At 41.7% G+C, this 21,017-nt stretch overlaps 1 protein-coding gene across 2 annotated transcripts in view; it reads left to right on the plus strand.

Moving 5' to 3' along the window:
* Positions 1 to 21,017, plus strand: part of myo1ea (myosin IEa) — a 44,177-nt gene that overhangs the window by 16,349 nt on the left and 6,811 nt on the right. For both annotated transcript variants that reach the window (XM_076156030.1, XM_076156031.1), the window contains exons 4-22: positions 351 to 445; positions 4,980 to 5,067; positions 6,035 to 6,124; positions 6,920 to 7,051; positions 7,608 to 7,742; positions 7,998 to 8,130; positions 11,376 to 11,572; positions 11,650 to 11,730; positions 12,493 to 12,579; positions 12,668 to 12,751; positions 13,211 to 13,378; positions 13,920 to 14,005; positions 15,387 to 15,468; positions 15,604 to 15,710; positions 16,520 to 16,618; positions 16,977 to 17,121; positions 19,644 to 19,758; positions 19,851 to 20,020; positions 20,115 to 20,260. In XM_076156030.1, the coding sequence (XP_076012145.1) occupies positions 351 to 445; positions 4,980 to 5,067; positions 6,035 to 6,124; positions 6,920 to 7,051; positions 7,608 to 7,742; positions 7,998 to 8,130; positions 11,376 to 11,572; positions 11,650 to 11,730; positions 12,493 to 12,579; positions 12,668 to 12,751; positions 13,211 to 13,378; positions 13,920 to 14,005; positions 15,387 to 15,468; positions 15,604 to 15,710; positions 16,520 to 16,618; positions 16,977 to 17,121; positions 19,644 to 19,758; positions 19,851 to 20,020; positions 20,115 to 20,260 (2,240 nt within the window). The remainder of the gene's footprint in view (positions 1 to 350; positions 446 to 4,979; positions 5,068 to 6,034; positions 6,125 to 6,919; positions 7,052 to 7,607; positions 7,743 to 7,997; positions 8,131 to 11,375; positions 11,573 to 11,649; positions 11,731 to 12,492; positions 12,580 to 12,667; positions 12,752 to 13,210; positions 13,379 to 13,919; positions 14,006 to 15,386; positions 15,469 to 15,603; positions 15,711 to 16,519; positions 16,619 to 16,976; positions 17,122 to 19,643; positions 19,759 to 19,850; positions 20,021 to 20,114; positions 20,261 to 21,017) is intronic.

Raw genomic sequence — 21,017 nt, forward strand, 5'->3', positions numbered from 1 at the left:
ATTCTATTCTAATTAGGGCTGTAGATTTGTTCAAAGCTCCAAGTTGTGATTATTTTAACAGACATTTCGATTATAATTTGAATCGAAATGATAATTATTCTCACTGTAAACAGGTATTTTATTATTATTATTATTATTATTATTATTCATATATAGTTTTGAAGTAGTGTGTGGCTGCACCTCTGAGCAATCTTTTACAAAATATATTTGACCTTGAATTTCATGAAACTACACATATATAATATACCATATTTACTGTCAGACATCATATCTTAAAAGCTTTAAACAACCTTTGAAATAGTATAGTATTCTATTGAGATTTGCTTTCCTTGTCTCTTGTAAACTGCCAGGCGCAGTATGAGAATCCTCCTCACATCTATGCTCTGGCAGACAACATGTACAGAAATATGATGATTGACCGTGAAAACCAGTGTGTCATCATCAGGTAAGACGATCGCCTCACCCGACACCATTGATTTCTGATTATCCATCTTTTCTGACCATGTCCTCATTCAGTTTGGTAACCAAAATAACAAGTAACAGCATTTTATTAAATTCACCATTTCATTTAATAGACATTTAATTCATTCAATGTTCAATTTATCATTCTTGTTCATCGTCTTATTGGTGTGTCAAATGTTTGAACATCCAGTAAAGGAGACAGGGAGACAAAAGATAAGATAGTAATCTGTGCAATGTGATCTCTGTGGTGCTATAACAAAGCAGCAGTGTGCCTGAGTGACTGCAGGTGATGATAATAGATGGGAGGGGAACAAGAGAACTGAACAAACAGGTTCCACCACAGCTGGTTCACTGAGAGTGACACATCTTTGTGTTTTTCTTAATCATATCATGCTTACCCTGAGTATTTTAAATGTTTTGACAAAATCGAAAAATAAAAGTAACGGCAGAAAGGTCGAATTTGGAGACAATACAGCTTAAAGGGCTTTTTGCGGGGGCTGCAGCTGGGCCTTCTGAAGTCTCACCAATCCCCTTGGCTATGCTTTCAGTCCCTAGGGCGGGTCTGTGATCAACATCATACCTGGTTGGGTTAGCACATGCACTCCCATGGAAAGCCAGAGATCAGACAGCTAAACATGAGATCAATTATATGAGTATGTGAATAAGATGGTTATTCAACATTATATGTATTTGTAAAGTATATTGGCTATTTTCTAGAGATAAAAGCCTCCCTGAAGAATTATTTTTGCTCTATTTCTGCCTCTTGGTCACTGGCTTACAGGCAGAGTAAACTAACAAACTGAATACATATCACTACAAGAATGCAGAAATTATGTATTATTAGTCCAGCTTTATGGCAAAATTTGTTAATCCCCACTGTTTTATGTTCTCTGTGTGACATATACACTGATGTATCATACAGTTTGGAATCCCTGGATATTAACAAATTAATGGGCTTTTTATTCATACTGGAGATCTTGGCCTCTTCATCCTGCTTTGGTCAGTGGCCGGTGGCAGCCTTGACAATGTCAAACGTCAGGGGCAGAAAAGAGGAAAATCTGTACTTGTGCATGTCGGTGGCCACCACAACCTGCCTCCCAGGCTGCTGCTGCCGCCGCCGCCGCCGCCGCTGCCTTTGGTTTTGGTGACACAGCTTCTGCCAAGCTCTCACTGAAATGAAGATGCCAAAGAAAAAACTGCTGAATGTAAAATGTAAACCCAGGATGAGCTAAAACCAAACCAGAATGACTGTTTTTGAAGAGCTTCCTGGTCTATAAAAACACAGGAGGAAGACCTGCTGGCCCAGGATCACGCTTACTTAGGATTTACTGTATGTCATTTTACAGTACGTTCTTGCCTCGTGTTTGACATGAAATGTGTTGATTTTTTGAGTGAGAAGGCTGGATAGAGAAGTGTGATGTTGCGTTTGGGGCTTTGTCCTATAGGCCGGTCACCTGAGCAGCATGGTTAACGGAGTGCTTACCTCACGACCCTGACCTCTGCTTCAGCACTTTGGCTCTTTGTTTGGATAACAAGCAGCTATTTGTTCAGTTTCCCACATAAAGGCATGGAGGTGGATTTGTGATCAACTAAATCAGCAGATACAAGCATGGAAGTGGTTTCATGACGGAGCAGGACTCGGCATCCGAAGGCTGCTGTGTGGACTGCTGGCAATGCACTTTGGTCAGCGTCGGCTTGTGTTTGCAGTTTTCCATCTTTTAAGAAAAAAATGTGAATTAAACCACCTTGGTCAGGAGAAGGGCAATTTAGCATGAAATGGTAGAGCAGTATTGAAAGTTTTTATGAACTTTCCGTATTCATGTTTGAATCGTTTGAGTGGAAATTTATATATACAGTATTTACCAGTTTGTCTATATAATTGTGGTGGATGAAATACTTAGGGATATCTCCTGCACTTTGTTCAACGTAAGCTATTCAGCTTCTGAAGTTAATATTTACTTGAATCTGAAACTTATTTACTTTATGGTAATTCTACTTAATGATTTAAAGTAAAAGTAAAGGCCAGGTTTAATCTCTAAAGTCCCGGTATTCCAATGTTATGTTGGTTGTCGTGTTGTTGAAAGATGCCTGGCATGTGATTTGCTTACATTCCCCACATGTGTCTGCTACGTCCCACGTGTTTGCTCGTCACATCAATGCAGGCTCATGTCCTGTAGCTTGAATGTCAGACAAGTTGATTTATGAAGACACACTGAAAGCAACACCAGCATCTTAAAGGGAACAACCTTACGTGAACACACAATACATGTGAACACACAGTGCATATGAACACACAGTGCATATGAACACACAGTGCATATGAACACACAGTGCATATGAACACACAGTGCATATGAACACACTGTACATGGACATATTGGGACACAGTGTACCTTATTACGGTGGATCAAAACCGGAAAAAACAATAATGAACTCTGAGAATACAGATGCAAGAAGCAGCCATAAATCAGTACTGACATCTGCTGTGTTTGACTTCTGTGCTTTTGGGTTAATAATTGTTTGAGGAAGTTAGCAATGAGACCCAAAATGGGGTTGAAACTCCCACTGCAGCTCGTGGCTGAAAATAGGCCTTCCTGCATGATGTTTGCTTGTTCTTTCTGTGTTGGCATGGGTTTTTTTTATGGACGGTGAATTTGAATATTTAAACGGCCTGTGTTTCTAATACATTTCCATAGACACGGTGCCAGAGGCAGTGCTAGGCCAGTGCAAGCCTGGAACCTTCAAAATACCTGACCTGTGTTTCCATGGATTTGAGAGTTGAACAGTTATGTAACAAGATGTGGAAGGTTTTTTTTAAATGTATCTTGGATATCCTTCAAGGACCAACTCTCCAAGTCTTCTCCATGCGAGTTGATGTGTTGGTGTCTTCTGCTGAATTGATTGAGCTTGTCTCCATGCTCAAATGCTGCTAATAGCTGCTGCTGGTTGTTGTTGTTCATTATGATTCAGCTAACTTAATTCCTGACCAGAAAGATTTTAAGAGACTAAAGAAAATGTTTTTCTCCAGGACAATTATCGCATTGTTGCGGTGGAAACGCTCAGTTTGCAATGTGGCTACAGTGGTGGGCCCAGTGCTGGAACGAGCAAACAGTCCATGGTGTAGAATGCTTCTCTCCCATTAACTGCTAAGGCTCCAGTCATCAGTAATCTAGTCCTATTCGATCTACCACTGACTCCTGCTGATCGATTGAAGCATCTGTATGGAGAAGGACATCACCTGGGGGTGTAGTCTGAGCCTTTCCACGCATTGCACCCTCCCAGGGAAGGGTGTAATGGGACTCCCGCAGTTGAAAAGAGACAGCACGTCACTCAGGTAGCATGTGATTGTATGCACCCCCCTCAGAAGACGTTGGGGGCTTAGCAGTGACAAGGATTACAAGGGCAATAGAAGGGGGGGAAATAAATAATAGAAAAAGAAGATTAGTGAGCATATCAGTGGCCTCCATCTTGTTACTGTAGTAGTAAGTGTGTAATGGGTTACTGCAGACAGAGCTGAGGAGCTGGGGGTAGGCCATGGAGCACATAAGGGGAGGGTTACAGCATATAGAGCCTGCTGTGTAATAGAGTGGCTCCCATGACTTCCCCTGGCAGCCTCTAACAGTCTGCAGCTGTGTTTCCCACAGAGGCATTACCAACCTGACTCTGCTTTAAGCCACAGAAAAAAACAGACTCCACTTGTTATCCACTGCCAAACCACATGTGTCAAAATAAGTACGACGATTGCAAAGTGAAAGGCGAGGAGGAAAACAGGCGTGTTTCTAGTGAGGAGACAGAGACGAGGGGAAAAAGTGGGTAAATGTGACAAAACATAATTAATGTCATTGTTACTGCACTGATGGACTACAGCTTAAATACAAAAGGGTTTACGTAGGATTTTAGAAGTTTATTCACCAGATTTGAATTTACTTATGGAGTCCAGGTTATTTTATTCTCAAATAGCATTTTTTTATTTTGCATTCCCAGTGAAATCAGCATTTAGTAATCTGAGCACCGTCTCTCCCCTCCACATTTCAGCCAATGGTTCATTATTTGAGAACAATGCCTTCCCTCTGACACGGAGGATGAACCCTTCCCTATGGCACAAATTAACTACATATGTTGTGTGTTAATGTGCTTGAACACATGTGTTGTCAAGACGTTTTTCTTTCTGACCTCATGTCCACTCAATTTATTTCCATCCACTATGCGTTGTTACTGATTGGACACAGTGTAGATGTGTAAAAGTAACTGATGCATCAATTGAGTTACACAGGGTTTATTACTTTTACATATGTTGAGGTCCACTGTTGGTCCTCAGTGTATGTAGAAAGGCACTTTGTACACCAAAAGAATATATAATTATTATCTTTATATTCAAATATAAATATTGTAATGGAATGTTCCAATATTCAGGTATTGGAATACTCAGACAGTAAGGGTCAGACCGAATGTCAACATACAACATGAAGCTCAGATCTGAGTAAACATGCCCCTGAATGTGTGTCTGTGTGTTGCAGTGGAGAGAGCGGTGCAGGGAAGACGGTCGCAGCCAAATATATCATGAGCTACATCTCCAGAGTGTCAGGAGGCGGAGCCAAAGTACAGGTGAGAAGAAATATTTATCCCCTAGGAACACTATGTGAACCACGCAGGACTGTGAGATGAGTCAGGTCGGTTGGTCGGTTGCGTTTGTCAATATATTATCATTGTCATGTCATTTTTGATATACTTATACCACTGAGAATTGTTGGAATTAAGTTTATGTGGCCCAAGGTTTTTGCTTTTGACTGAATTACAATGTGTAGTTTTGGTGCAGACTTACACAGAGATTGTTCTTGCTTGTAGCACTTGTATGCTCCAGTATACAGTAAATGTCACAAACAAGTGTTGGACTTCTCGAACACTAGGTGCCAGCCCTCATGGTGCGTTGAAACAATGGTGGATGTTATATTGCACATCCACAGATCTGTATGTCTTCAGTTCTCATTCAAATGCAGCTCTTCCAACCTCTGCAGTCTTAGTCATACAAAGAAAGCCATTGCCATTGCATGTGTTTTCACACGTCTATGAAAATGAACAGTCACTGTTCATATAGCTGTCAGAGCACTATTCACAAATAATTTCCCTATTTGATGATGTAATGTCTAAAACTAAGAGCATATTATTGCAACAGCAGGAAACCATAATAATATAGGAAGCGTTTATGTCTGGGCTATCTATGAGTTATTAGTATCTAAACCAAAGATATAATTAACTACAGTTGTTATTTTTCCTTTCATATGGGACCAAGTTTAGGATTTCAGAGGAGTTCAAGAAATATGACCATTCTATTTCTGTGTACAAAAATGGAAGCTGAAATATATCTGTGTGTCACTGCACTGATTTAAAACTGATGTGCGTCTGACATGCAGATGGCTCACAGGAAAAATATTGTCCTCCAGAGTGTGTGTCTGTGTCTGTGTCTGTCTCTGTGTGGAAAGTTCCAGTGTCAGTCCTGGTGTGAAATGTGTGGTTTCTCTACCTACTGTCTCTGGAGTGTAAGTGACAGGTTACTGTGTCTGTCCCTTCACAGCATGTTAAAGACATCATCCTGCAGTCTAACCCGCTTCTTGAGGCCTTTGGTAATGCCAAGACTCTGAGGAACAACAACTCCAGCAGATTTGTAAGAATTCCATCTCTATATTCATTTTAATGGTCTTCTATAAAACTTTCTTTTTACCAGACAAAATGTAAATTCCTTTACATTGTTTGCTTTATTGACATCTATATTATATCCATGTACATTTTTAGTTAAACATTGTACAGAAAGCAAATCAGAATACTGTGCATCTGAACAAAACACAAAGAAAAAAACAAGAGTGATGAATTACAGCTGTGGTTTTGAAAGTGTTACTCCTCAGCATCCTTTTAATTAGTTAACAGACTGTACCCTCAGATACATACATATATGCATGTAAAATAAATAAATACAAACACTATTTACTAGGTACATGGCTGTAATTTGGTGACTCAATATTTTGGTGGTCCACCTTTGAGGACCTACATCCAGAACTGCATTTTAGGAGATGTATTCACTCAGCTGTTGTGTTATTGTTAATTATCATGCTTTGATTTGTGTACAAAGCAATATAATCTCGGTAGTTGGAATATTTTTAGGCCTACTTTGGGGGAAATAAATTCACTTCGGCACTAATGGCCTGAGAACTTTACTTTTGAGGTCGACTCGTTGGATAAATGGTGTCTCTGTTCTTTTGACTGGGACTCTAACACATAATACATGTCTGGAGAGAAGAGCAAGACAGAAACCACAATCAGAATTATTTATGTTTGTACAAATATGGATATGCTGCTGGCAGCCGTAGAGCCAGCGCCAGTTTTACAGATTTTACAGCTTTGGATTTAAGCTTTATTTGCTGTTCATGTCAATGCTGAGAGAATTTACACTCTGCTTCATCAGGGGAAATACTTTGAGATCCAGTTCAGCTCTGGTGGTGAACCAGATGGAGGGAAAATCTCCAACTTCCTATTGGAGAAGTCACGTGTCATCATGCGGAATCCTGGAGAGAGGAGTTTCCACATTTTCTATCAGGTGAGGTTTTGCTGGATATTTCATGAGCTTTTTCAGCACAGAAGGATAATAGGGACACCTTTGGCCTGTGTGGAGGGTTATGTGGGGGAATATCAGGACACTCTGGAATTGCCATTTGGCTGCAGAAAGACGTCGACCTGTTTTTTTTATGCAAGGCTTGAGGTCCCTGGAAGACATTGACAGTTGTGTCTTCCCACAGCATGATTCTCCTCACATGCACATACACATGCAATGGAGCACAGAATATCAATCTAATGTGGAAGTTTGTAAGAATGCACAGGGGAAATAGGGAAAGTAGGGCAGGGTATCGTATAACAATACCAACTGAAAGGCTTCCCTAACCCTTCCATGTGATGTCACTGGTCATGTGATGCCTTGGCGTGGCACTGAATTGGATCCTGGTTCGATTCTAGGCTCCTCATAGAGAGCCTTCAGGTGTTGTTGAGTAAGTCACTGGAGCCCTAACTGCTCCGGATGAGCAGGTCGACCAGTCATGGCTGCTCCTCATCCTAACCTCTTCCCTGCACACTTCTAACAAGCTTTATCCTTGTAACAGTTGATAGAGGGAGCCAGTGGAGAACAGAAAAAGAGCCTGGGGATCACAAGCCTGGATTACTACAGTTACCTCAACCAATCAGGTGCCTACAAAGTGGACGACATCAACGACAAGAGTGATTTTCAGGAGACAGTGGTATGATTTCTTCTGTCTATGTCTCAATGTACGCTCTTTAAATCTCATTCTGTCCTTCCCCATAATATATCACTCTCAATCTCCTCTTCACATTCCTTTACTCTTAGTTTTCTTTTCAAACAATCTCCTCCTGTTTTTGTTTACCACTTAAACCACAAGAGAAGTAATTAGAGGACATTGGTTAGGTAACACAGGAGTATGTAGGCCCACATTACAGCCCTGATTCAGCATGATCTCTTGCTTTGCTTTTTCTAGCATGCCATGAAAGTGATTGGCATCTCTCAGGAAGACAGTGCCATGGTGCTGCAAATTGTTGCCGGAGTCCTACACCTGGGAAATATCAATTTTAAAGAGGCAGGCAACTATGCCGCTGTGGAGAGCGAGGAGTGTAAGTACAAACACAGACTACAGCTAACCTGTTACAGTTTAAGTGTATAAAGTACGGCTGGCTGGTGCCATATTCGTCCGTCTACCTGGTATGTTTTAACAAAGACAAATGAATATGGCACCAGAGTGGAGTTCAGCCAAAAAAGTAGTTCTACCATGTAATGTAAGGAACCAGGGGGCTGTTAATGATAAACAGTCATGTGTTGTTGTTCATCCTGCAACATTAATTGCTGTATGTTTTATTGTTGTTGTTTATCTTCTATTATGGTTGTATTGTTTTATGTTGTTTTATTGTCCCGGCCTAAATCATGTCAAATCCACTTGCGTTAATATTGGTGCAGCATGTTCCCACTGCTTTGCACCGTTTTCATGGCAGGAAAGGAGTTGATGGATGTCATGGCAATTAAGTTTAATTCCATACTGACAGTTATAATGAGGAATAAGACAAATACTTCCTCACAGTTTGATTGATATTAGTTTAATAATGCTCCAAGCATGGAAGGCAGTCTTACAAATGCACACAGAACACACAAAGGTTCCTACACATTCGGTTCTCATACATTGGTTGGGTATGTCTTACAGTGTCTAAACAAGCTTATGGTAAAAACTGATGTGATTTGTGAGCACAAAGTTCCAAGTCATGACTACATGAGTAAAATGATTCTTAATAATAAATAAATAAAATGGTTCATCAACATTTTCCATTCAAAAAGGGAAATTAGGTTTCACAGCTTATTCTGGATCACTTCCCATTGTTTTGGTATTAGTGGACATAGTTGGTAACATTTAAATAAATACAATTAAAGTCAATTAAACCCCACCTGTGGACGGGAATGGAAGTTGACAACTGGCGTATAGTAAAGTAAAGTGACGTGGTTAGCAGCTTGTGGTTCAACCCAAATGTATGGGTGGGTGACAGCGTTTAAAGGGGCAATTAAACAAACAATTAAGTATTTATTTTTATAACTTAAAACGCTGGTTAGAGATAAATAGACATCAGATCCAGCAAATGTCCCTTTGCTCTCCACAACAAGCATCCTTCCTCCCTTCTGTGTCCTGACACTCCTGTCTATTTTAGAATTGTTGTAATGTTAATGCAGTGTTGCAGCCTGCTGTCTGCACTGATCCAGTCCTTGCTGGATTACCAGAAAATAAAATGCTATTATTATGCGCCTGGACATATTTTGTCAGACGCGACGGTTACTTGGAAAAATACAGCTGTTCCTGTCCCCTTCCCTCTTAACTTCTCCTCCCTCATTTTATTCTTCTGCTTTTCTCTTTTCCTCGCTCCTCACGCTGATTTGCTCCTATTTTCCTTCTCACTCCTGCCCTTTCAATCTGTATGATGCCATGGTACAAAGCCTTATTATGTTCTGTGCAGACGCGAGCGCAGCACTTCATAATCTCTGCCTTTCCTGTTCCTTCTGGTCTCACTTCCTGTCTGCAATGTGCTGTACAGATCCAGACTCAAGGTCCCCATAAAAAACTTCATCAGCTAAGCTCACATAAACATCTCAGTCAGTCAAAGGGACTCTTTTTGAAAGTAATGTGGTCGCTATAACAAATGATATAGGCAGAATTAAGCTTGTTGGAATGTTATTACTGTTTAATTGGACTTGATCATGTCGGAAACGTGCCGATTCCCTGTTTTGGGATCATCTTCTTCTCAGTGAGAGGATTGCAGTAGCATTGTGTTTTGTCAGGACAAGGACAATTTACATGATGCAAAACTGAAACAGAGCCTCGTAGACACTTGCACCACTGCCCATGGAAGGCGCCAGAAAACTGTAACTGCATAAAACAGAACCAGCTACAAGGGCCAGCAAGTGTCAACACGTTAGACAGGTTAGATAGAATCTTTCATTTTCATCCACTGTTCTGCGTTGGTGTTGGCAGCAGAGCTTTCACTCCTTGCAGGGGAGAGACTGTTTCATGCTCCCCTGGTGGAAAGCATGTTGAAAAGACCATAGCTGTAAAAATGACTATAAATTTCAATTACTTGATTTACACATTAACATGGAACTATTTTTTGGCTCTGTGAGTTTAAGTATGGCACTAAAGAGCTAGTTTCTTCTTTTGTGTTATTGGAATTAACATTATCAAAGTGTGTGTGTGTGTGTGAGCCCCTGCCGAGGTGCCCCTGAGCAAGGCACCGAACCCTCAATTGCTCCCCCCTCTGCGAAGGGTGGTAATGTAATGTAATGTAAGTCGCTTTGGATAAAAGCGTCTGCCAAATGATCGTAATGTAATGTTGTGTGTGTGTGTGTGTGTGTGTGTGTGTGTGTGTGTGTGTGTGTGTGTGTGTGTGTGTGTGTGTGTGTGTGTGTGTGTGTGTGTGTGTGTGTGTGTGTGTGTGTGTGTGTGTGTGTGTGTGTGTGTGTGTGTGTGTGTGTGTGTGTGTGTGTGTGTGTGTGTGTGTGTGTGTGTGTGTGTGTGTGTGTGTGTGTGTGTGTGTGTGTGGAGAGCTGGTAATAGCCTCCAGTCCATTACCTATCCCCGCCTGCAAAGCAAAGGATGGCTTTTCCTCTGGTCTGGTGCATTCCCAGACACAGTCAGTCTGCAGGCCTGAGAGCCATTTCCTTCTAGGGGAAGTGAGTCACTGTAATAAGGCAGGGAGGGGCTCTCAGGGGACAGTATCAATGCTCGGTTGGGCCAAATGATCTGTGGCGGTCTCAACACATTTTCTAAGGGCCAAGTTCAACACATAGACCACTTAACAATCATTCAAAGTTAGTCTTATCTGTTATTTCCCCCCAGAAGATGTTTAAGCAGTTTGGTAACACAAAACAGTTGAGAGAGGTGTAATTTACCATTAAGCAAGACAGGGAAATGCCCAGTTCCCCCCTCAATAAATGTGCACTAAATATGATAATTAGATCAAATAGCAGGTTTGTGGTGATAGCAGGTTTGTAACCCGTTTTCTGAATTTTGATGAAACAACAGAACCCTTTTATTTAACCTTTAGATCTATGGTAGGGGGTCAGGACAGGGCCACTCCTGGGTTAAACTCTATGTATTCATGCTACATAACACGTAGTTATGCTTCATTTTCATCTTAATAGAAAGGAAGAATGTCAGAGGTTTGTCTGGCAAATGAATTCAGGGAAAAATGATAAATACAGATTTCTTCAGTAAATTGAAATTTTGCCAGTTCTTTTTGGTTATTTTGTCAATAAGCCCTCATTTCTTTTGGTTTCTTTAGATTCATTCATTCAGTTTTCCTCTCTCCTCTCTTTTTTTTTACAGTCTTAGCCTTCCCTGCGTTTCTGCTTGGAATTGACCAAAACCGTCTGAAGGAGAAACTGACCAGCCGCAAGATGGACAGCAAGTGGGGAAGTAAAGTGGAATCTATTGACGTGACACTGAACGTGGAGCAGGCGTGTTACACTCGCGACGCTCTCTCCAAAGCCCTGCACTCACGTGTGTTTGACTTCCTTGTAGAGGTATGATTGCTTTTGTCCTGGAAACACTTAATTTTTTAAAAAACATTTATTGGTGACACCATACCTTTTTATTTCAGTCTATCAACAAAGCCGTGGTGAAGGATCATCAGGAATTAAATGTTGGAGTGTTGGACATTTATGGATTTGAAATTTTCCAAGTAAGTGCTTGTGGTTCTTTCATAAACTGACGTACTGGAATTTTACTGTGTTTGTGAACAAATGTATAATTAATGGGTATTGACAACGGGCATTAAACACTTTGGTCCATATTCATAAAAGTCAATGATTGAGTCACATGATTTGCGCTCTGCACTCTAAATCTCTGTCATGGCAATTTCAGCACATTCATGAAGTCTCTGTGGTTTTGATTAGTGCACTAGAAACTGGTCTCGATAACAAAACAATTGCAGAATGTGTTAATGTAGTCATGTGTGTGAAATGAATAGCTCTTGACTGTTGAAAGCAGTGGCAAGATGAGAAACGAACTGCAAAGACAAAACCGTGGAGACACTACTAGGACTTCCACTGTGTCTGAGAGAGTAGAGATCTGCACTTTAACATGCCTTTCTAATCTGATGACATGGTCTAATGGGATTCTTGATAGGATTGGACTGATTGCAGAATTTATGTACTCTGAATCCCAATACCAACACACTGCATAATCTTTTCCATCCTGGTCCTACAGATATTGCATATTTGAAATGTAGTTATTCAGGTTTCTCTTTGTAGAAAAGGCTAGAATAGTTCATCTGAATTTTGTAGGTTAGAGGCTGCTGGACTTGAGCTGCAGGTCTATTGTATAAGAACCACAATGTGCTACTTCCTTCAGTCAGCCCAAAGCCAAACAAAGCCCACTAAACTGAGGAGGTATTTGCACTGAAGACAAAGCAATGTTACTAATCCTGTTCTCTCTGTATCAGAAAAATGGATTTGAACAGTTCTGCATCAACTTTGTGAATGAGAAACTCCAGCAGATATTCATTGAGCTGACTCTGAAGGCTGAGCAGGTAACGTTTCTACACATGGTTACTTGTACTCTTGTACTACCAACCTTTTTATCCTGATTCCAATCTCTCTGTACCTGTCTCACTGCAGGAGGAGTATGTACAGGAGGGAATCAAGTGGACTCCCATTGAATACTTCAACAACAAGATCGTCTGTGATCTCATTGAAAGCAAAGTAAATACACACTTAATGATCATGATTATGCAGTTTCAGGATTTGTACACTTAATATATACCTTGTTTTTATTTTTATGAATGTAACAGCTTTTGCGACCAAACAAGGAATCCTTCTTAAAACAGTAATACTGAAATCCTTCAAATGGTATTCAGGGCTAGCCTTAGTTAACATGAATCATTGACATCTATAATTAAGTTCACAGTCTATAAAAAACAAATTTGCACATGGCATGCCTCTTAATTTGATTTATATCCTACTAAGAGTGCAAATCCATGAAATCCACAACACAGGCTTTCAAAGCAGCCTCCATCCAGATTTGACACTTCAGCTTTTCACTCCAGCAACATTAGCCTAATTCTGTGGCAGGTTTACATGTGGTTGTTCAACAGAGAGGTGTTGGTCGGGCTCACAGTTTGCTTTTAATACAATTTAATTTAATGCTGACGTTTTCATCAGAATCCTCCCGGCATCATGAGCATTGTGGACGATGTGTGCGCCACCATGCATGCAGTGGGGGAAGGAGCCGACCAGACCATGTTACAGAAGCTCCGTGTCCAGATCAACACTCATGAACACTTCAACAGCTGGAACCAAGGCTTCATCATCCACCACTACGCAGGCAAGGTCAGTCTGGATGCGTCCGAAATACAGTTCCCCGAATCTTTCCTCTTATCTCATGTCTCAGCAGTGTTGTCATTCTTTTTCATTCTCATGTTTGGTTCTGCGATTGTGCCATGTCCTTCTCCAGATGTGTGTAAGCCTCAGTGTGGCACCTGTGGTATGAATGAGCTATGGTCTAATGGTCTAATAGAGTTATGCCATAAAGGTTCATGACGGGCTCCCATGACTGGAGCCTGAAACACTCACACCTCAGTCTATTGGAAAAATAACACCTATCATTAATTCATATGTGTTAAAACCACTGCTGGGTTTATAAGAAAGCTAATCCTAGCAGGTGTTAAAATTGGAAATATAAACCAAAGCAAGTAAAATTCAAGACATTGAGTTACGTAGCACGTAACAGTTTTTCTTCATACACAGCTGTCACCTTTCATTTTACTGTTGTGACCAGAGGTTTAAACCAAGTCCAACACACACTCACATACACACAATATTAATAACATACATTGTTATTTACCCATAATGATCTTTTGTGGGTTTCCAGGTGTCCTATGATGCTGAGGGCTTCTGCGAGAGGAACCGAGATGTTCTCTTTAATGACCTCATTGAGTTGATGCAGAGCAGTGAAATGTAAGTAGCTCCTATTTGCACTCTGCAATGACATGTGGTTGATGACTTCTGTATTGCTCCCTGAACGGAACCTTCTATTATGATGCATATGGCTATAATTGAATACTCGTGAAAGACTCTCAGATATTGCAGCCAATCTGGAAACTGGCACGACATAATAGACGTGTGCATGACCCCCCCCCCCCACACACACACACACACGCACACGCACACACACACACACACACACACACCCCCCCCCACCCCCACCCCCACCCCTCGGCCCCCGATTCACATCTGGCCTCTGTCCAGATCTGCGGCTATTTGGGTCTAACCCAGTCTGGTCTTACAAGAGCAGGGCCGCACTGTGGAGTCTGGTCTGGTTTTCTTATGGGTTCTTGGGGGTTTCTTTATGTCAATGCGGCCATCTGTGCAAACAGTCCGCATTGTCTGTGTAACCCCTGAGGCCTCAGCCACTGCTGGCCCCTTTGTGTGCATGTTTTGTGAAGAATGAAAGGGGGTTATATCAAAATCCCATTCAGGCACGTGTACTAAAAACATTATATAGACATATAGAGACAGTACAGCATTTATAGATGACACAAAGACTTTGGCATACTCACATGAAAAGGAAGCTTTGGAAGGAGGAAGGAAGTAGCCTCATTCCACAAAGAAGATCATAATAATCAGTATTGTCAGCTGGACTAAATTAACAGACTACTGCTCAGTTTGCACACACAACCTGCTTATCCTTTATTAAATACTTTATCCTGCAGTTTATTCACAGGGACCTTAAAATCTTCATTATACATCAATTTAAGCTTCAATATGTATCTTTTTAGAAACACTATGCAGACTCTCTGTAGCACTTCGTACAGATGGAATCTGATTTGGGAGCCCAGAAAATACCACTACTAACTACAAGGGGAATCAGTTGTGTATTAAGTTTGCGTCCAGTTTTTGTCAAGATATTTTAACATGTTGTACCTGGAACAGGGTACAGCCATTGTATTCGAAGAGGTGATTCAACTCAAGTGTCCCTGGGGAGATTATCTGCACAGGGAAAGTTATTACAAACAGTGCGCGCACACACACACACACACACACACACACACACACACACACACACACACACACACACACACACACACGTGCACTCAAGCTCCGATTTTCCCAGCTGGTTCAGGAATTTAAACTAGTGACCTTTGTCTTACATCCTTGATTCTTTAATCATTAAGTGTTTTTAGTTTTGGTTGCAAGGGGGTTGCAAGGGAAACGAGGAGTAAAGGTTTTTCTGGCCTGTAAAACTTTGCTAAGCTTTACTGCAGTGATCTTACAGGCATGCAAGTTTTAAACCAGTGTCTTTGTATTAGTCCTGATGTTTTACTTTCTTCTTTAACAGCACCTTCATCAGAACACTGTTTCCAGAAAACCTCAATGCTGAAAAGAAGGGTCGACCTACCACTGCTGGCACCAAAATAAAGGTGTGTTCAGAATTAAAGCAGTATCTTCTGAAAATCCAACAAGTTACATCGTGTTTAGTTAAATGAATCATATCATTACCATCGTCATTGTCATCATCATCATCCTTTTCCTCCTGCTCCTCCTCCAAATATCAGAGACAAGCCAATGATTTGGTGAGCACATTGATGAAATGTACTCCACACTACATTCGCTGCATCAAACCTAATGAAACCAAGAAGCCCAGAGACTGGGAAGAGAGCCGGTAAGTGTCCAACTCACTGTGTCCCCTCTGTCATCATCCATTCAAAGCTTTAATCACCTGAGTCTTCAACTCTTCTTACTATTACAAATGAGGTTGTTCTCCTGATCTCGGTATACTTCTGTTACAATGTCATGGAAAATATGTTCTTAAGGCCTGGAAATGTTTTGAAATATGTAGAAATACCGCCACATTGTGGGAAAACTTGTGGAAATTTTTAATAAGAATCAGAATCCAGTTTTTCTTTTTCCCTCGGTAAAGTTGTGTAAGAAGTTTAGTTTAGGATGCCACACTAGTTGTAAAGGTTACTTAACTCATGACATCACAGAGTTTTAAATAGGTAATTGGCAAATAAGTCTTCAAACCCTGATTATAAGATTGATAAAACCTCCCTCTGATACACCTCAAGGGGTTTGGACTTTTTTGCCTTGTTTCCACATGAAGTCCATGGAGGATGTGTCTCAACCTTTCCTACTCTTTCTCCCATTGTTTCCGTTTCCGTTTCCCTTCCTTACTTCCACGGGCACTATGTGTTCTCACTCAGAATGCTGGTGTGTGTTGCTCAGAGGCTAATGACCTTCCTGTTGTGATGTGGGCACAGGGCGGCTCATTTAATTAGCACCGGAACGTCTGTTTTCACAGGAAGCCTGTATGTATTAAGTTGTGCCCAAAGTTGTGTTTCAGCCAAACGCTGCTTTTTTGCATACAATGACCTGCAATAGTCATTTCCTGGTAGAATGGATGCTTCACACGCAGTTGCAAAAGCCATCGCTACCCCAAAAGACAAATTCAATGTGTTTGTGTGTCTTCAGAGTAAAGCACCAGGTGGAGTATCTGGGTCTGAAGGAAAACATCCGGGTGAGGCGTGCTGGCTACGCCTACCGCCGGATCTTCAAGAAGTTCCTCAACAGGTAACAAGCCTCAAATTTCAAGGTGATGGAGGCAGATAGAAAAATATCACAAAATCTAATGGTCTTAATTATTATTCATCATTACTCATTATTATTTGCAAACTGGACTGAACAGAAGCTTGAACAACCTGTGCACACATATAAGGACTGACAATACTTTTATCCTGTTTCTTCTCTCAAATGTCCTCTTTTCTTCTTATTTTAGATTATTTTATTCCACATAAGTTACCGGCTTCTGTGCTGGGGAGACAGTAGCTAGGTTTTTAATTTTGCTTTTATTTTGACCCTTTTATTGTATCAGTTCAGATTATTTTCTTTAATTTTCTTGCATTGTATAACTTCTCTTTGCGATCCTCAGATACGCCATCCTGACAAAAGAGTCCTGGCCAACGTGGCGAGGAGACGAGAAACAAGGTGTCATTCATCTATTACGCTCTGTCAACATGGACCAGGATCAGTATCAGCTTGGACGCACCAAAATCTTTGTCAAAGCCCCCGAGTCGGTACGTGTGTCACCTTCTTCCTGTCGCCACCTCCAAGCTTTTGCCTCGTCTTTGCTGCCCTTCATAATGCCTGTGTCTGTGTCCAGGATGATATTCTGCACTTTGCCACATCACTGATAACATGTTACACACTGACATGTTAAAAATGGCTGCTGGCATATATATATACAAGTGTGTGTGTTGAGGAGGAAAAGTTTCACTCACAATTTTCACACAACTCCATAAAAAGCACTAGTGTCCCAAATCAAGCTGGCTTCCTTGTTTTAAGGGAGGTGATTATTCCACGTCAGCACTGAGTCAACACCACGCCAGAGCTGAAAGTACACACACACACACACACACAGGCTGTGGTAGTGGGTGGGTAAGTGTGTGTGTGTGTGTGTGTGTGGGGGGGGGGGGGGGGGGGGGGGGGGGGGGGGGGGGGGTGTTGTGTCGTAAAGGGTTTTCTTTTTTTCCACCATAACTACACCTTTTCATGATTTTTATGAAAGCAGCAGTTGTGAAAAGCCTGAGAGGCCTCGGTTATTAACATTTGCATACATCATCCACATACAGGGTTCAGGCCTTACAGCTGTTCCTGAATGCCTCTCCTTATTCACTGCGATGCACTTGCCAACACACACACACACACACACACACACACACATACACACACACACACACACACACACACACACACACACACACACACACACACACACACACACACACACACACACACACACACACACATACACACACACTAATGAAGCACCAGTGCTGAAATGACCTGCCAGGCTTCTCCAAACAAGCCTGTGTCTGATAAGACACTAACAGCAACTAATTAGTTCATGACTGAAGCGTTTTTCTCTGTTCAACGTGTTTGATGGTCAGCCAGGTGTTGACGTTGACGTTGAAGACGATGGAGATGCTTTGTCTAGTGTTTTTCTCCGGGTGACTGCCCTTCTAGCAAGTTATTTAATTATTTGTTAATGTTTTAATAGAGAACATTACATCAACACTAGGATGCCTTGTCATACTCACAGCTTACACACAGTCAACACACACAACCTTTCACATTACAGAGCACCAGTGTTCATTATTTATTATAACTGGCAGTGTCGGCAGCATACAGTATGTTAACACGGAGGATAGTCGAGGTTAAACATTAGTTAACATTATTTAATCTAGTAATCTGACACAAGAACATTAACACTAACCCACAAAGCCATAACCAAACACAAGCACAAAGTGTTTTACTGCTTGCTTTAGTTTATTCAGTTGTTAGTTTAGCACAAACATGACCACAGTCTTCTGTTTGAAGTACTGAATTCCTCGTGAAATCCTTGTGAAGAGAATAAGTATTGTGTGGATGAAGTTTGAGGTGTTGTGACGTGCCTCTGTGTCATTGTGTCGCACTCCTGTGGCAGAGGAATGACGCTGCCAAAGGCCGCTGAATGCTGCTGGAGTGGGCAGGATGTTTAGTCTGTGAGTCTGCCAGGAGGAGGAGGAGGAGGAGGAGGGAGGAGGGAGGAGGAGGGTGGCAGAAAGTGTGATTGCGCGTCTAGAGGCCCATCAGGAAATGACATACTGGTGAAGAGCGGGATGTCAGCTGGCACACATTCAACTCTGGTTTACTAAATGTCTGAGCTATACAGATTTAACCCCTCAAGGTATTACAACAAGCCAACGCACCCTGGCTTGTCCCCAGCTGCATGTAAACTGCTGGATCTCTGTAGTGATCAGTAACCTGTTTACATTAGCATGTGGTTAATGTTTACGTTGTGTGCCTGTATACTGTATTGGCTTCACAATATCAATTCATTATGCTGTTATGTCAATAAACGAGAATGGAAAAAGCCTCTGCTGGACATCAGCTAGCAGCAATTAGCAAATCTACAACAGATGCAACTTACTGTGCATGACACACACATTTATTAGGCTAACTGCGTTTATTTGCTGGCTTAAAACGCACATGGATTATAGAGCACGTGGTCTTTGTTTACTATATCTGACAGCCTGTTGTCACTTGGCAACAGATCCAGGTCCCAGCCGACTTCACCACCGTTATGCTAGTCTTGTTTGGATGAAAGTTGCCCACATTCCACTCTTGTGGCCCAAAGTCCAGACTCGCTGTAGTTTGCATAAAGTATGGAGGCAGCCAGTGAGTCAGCACATTGGGATGTAGCCTTTGTCTTTTTCTTTTGCTACTTCTGGTACCTAACCTGCTTGTAATTAGTCTAAATGTCACATGACTGGTTGAGCTCCACCTAACAAGTCATGTCATACTTGATATATTTCAGCCTGGGAAAGTATCAGAATGTGTATTCTGTTCTACCACTGTATTAAAATACATTAGTCCCTTAACTCTCTGGCAAAACAATCAAAACAATCAGTGAGGTTGACAGCAGAGCACTGTGGGAATACGGCATGTTCAGAATGTACACACAGTCATTCCTGTAGGTGTGTTTAGGTGTCTGTGTTTGTGTTTGTCTCCTGAGGAATGTCTGTTATGTTGCTCAGCCTGTGTCTCGTCTCCACAGCTCTTTCTGCTGGAAGAGACAAGGGAGCGCAAGTTTGACGGCTATGCTAGGACAATCCAAAAGGCCTGGAGGAAGTACATGGCCCGCAAGAAATATGTCCAAATGAGAGAAGAAGGTGAGCGAGAGAGTTATTTCCGTAATTACTCTTAATTAATCTGTCTTTCTCCATCCATCACTCACTCACTCTCTCCACGTGTGGTCTGACAGCTTCGGACCTGTTGGTGAACCGCAAAGAGAGACGGCGACACAGCCTCAACCGAAACTTTGTAGGGGACTACCTTGGCATGGACGACCGGCCTGAGCTGCGACAGTTTCTGGCCAAGAGAGAAAAGATTGACTTTGCTGACAAGGTTACGAAATATGACCGTCGGTTCAAGGTGGGGGTCTCCATCAGTCACTCATCACTCATTCAATGGCTTCTCATCTGATAAAACAATGTCACAGCTGCTCCCCTTTCTCTTCTGCATGTAGGCAATCAAGAGGGACTTGATCCTGACGCCAAAGTGTGTGTACCTGATCGGAAGAGAAAAGGTGAAACAGGGACCGGAGAAAGGCCAGGTGACCGAGGTGATCAAAAGGCGGATTGAGGTGGAGAAAATCTTGGCCGTCTCTTTCAGGTACAAAACACTTCTGGTCCTTTCAGGTGTGAGAAGCTGAACAGTACAAAGTGTGCAGTTCTGAAAGGGCTAATATTCTGCAATTAAATAGAATCTTATCTTTGACATGAGAACAATACAAAACACAAACAAAGGCTGTCACATGTGTCAGAGTCAGATTGCTATTTGCTTATCAGTCCAGTTCCTTTGTGTTATGTGTAAATGTCACACAGAGGGATCCAAAACATGTGGACTATATTTAAAAGAACGCCTTTTATACATCTGTCCCTTTGTGTGTTCAGGTCTTCCAGGGAAAAACCACTATGCCCACATATCAAACGCTGTGGTGTGTTTACAGAAAATAAATAAATAAAAGGAACGTCATGAACTGCATGACTCATGAGGGCTTTGTTGTTGATGGGAACAGCAGACGTGATCTCAGGGGTAAAAATGTGAGCTGCTGGTACAGGCATGTGGCTTTGGAGTCAGTGTTAGAAGAGGGATGTGGGTAATGTGGACCAGGTGGTGCAAAGAGAGAAAGCAGAAGTAGTAAAAAGCTCATCAGAGCAAACATAACTTCACTGGAAGGATCAAAGTTTCTCTATGTGGGTTCCAGGCTCACGCTGCTCTGTGTGGCTCTCTGTTTATATGCAAATATCAAAGCTGAGTCATTTTACATCAAAGCACAACAGCTGAGCTGCCTTCGCAACAGCAACAAAACAATCTGGTTCAGAAGTTTAAACGCTGGAATCTGGTGAACCCACATGAAGGTCCAAAA

The sequence above is a fragment of the Genypterus blacodes genome, unplaced genomic scaffold (assembly GCF_046128005.1).
Source record: "Genypterus blacodes isolate CSIRO-AG114 ecotype Tasmania unplaced genomic scaffold, CSIRO-AGI_Gbla_v1 ptg000067l_1, whole genome shotgun sequence".
Classification (NCBI taxonomy): Eukaryota; Metazoa; Chordata; class Actinopteri; order Ophidiiformes; family Ophidiidae; genus Genypterus; species Genypterus blacodes.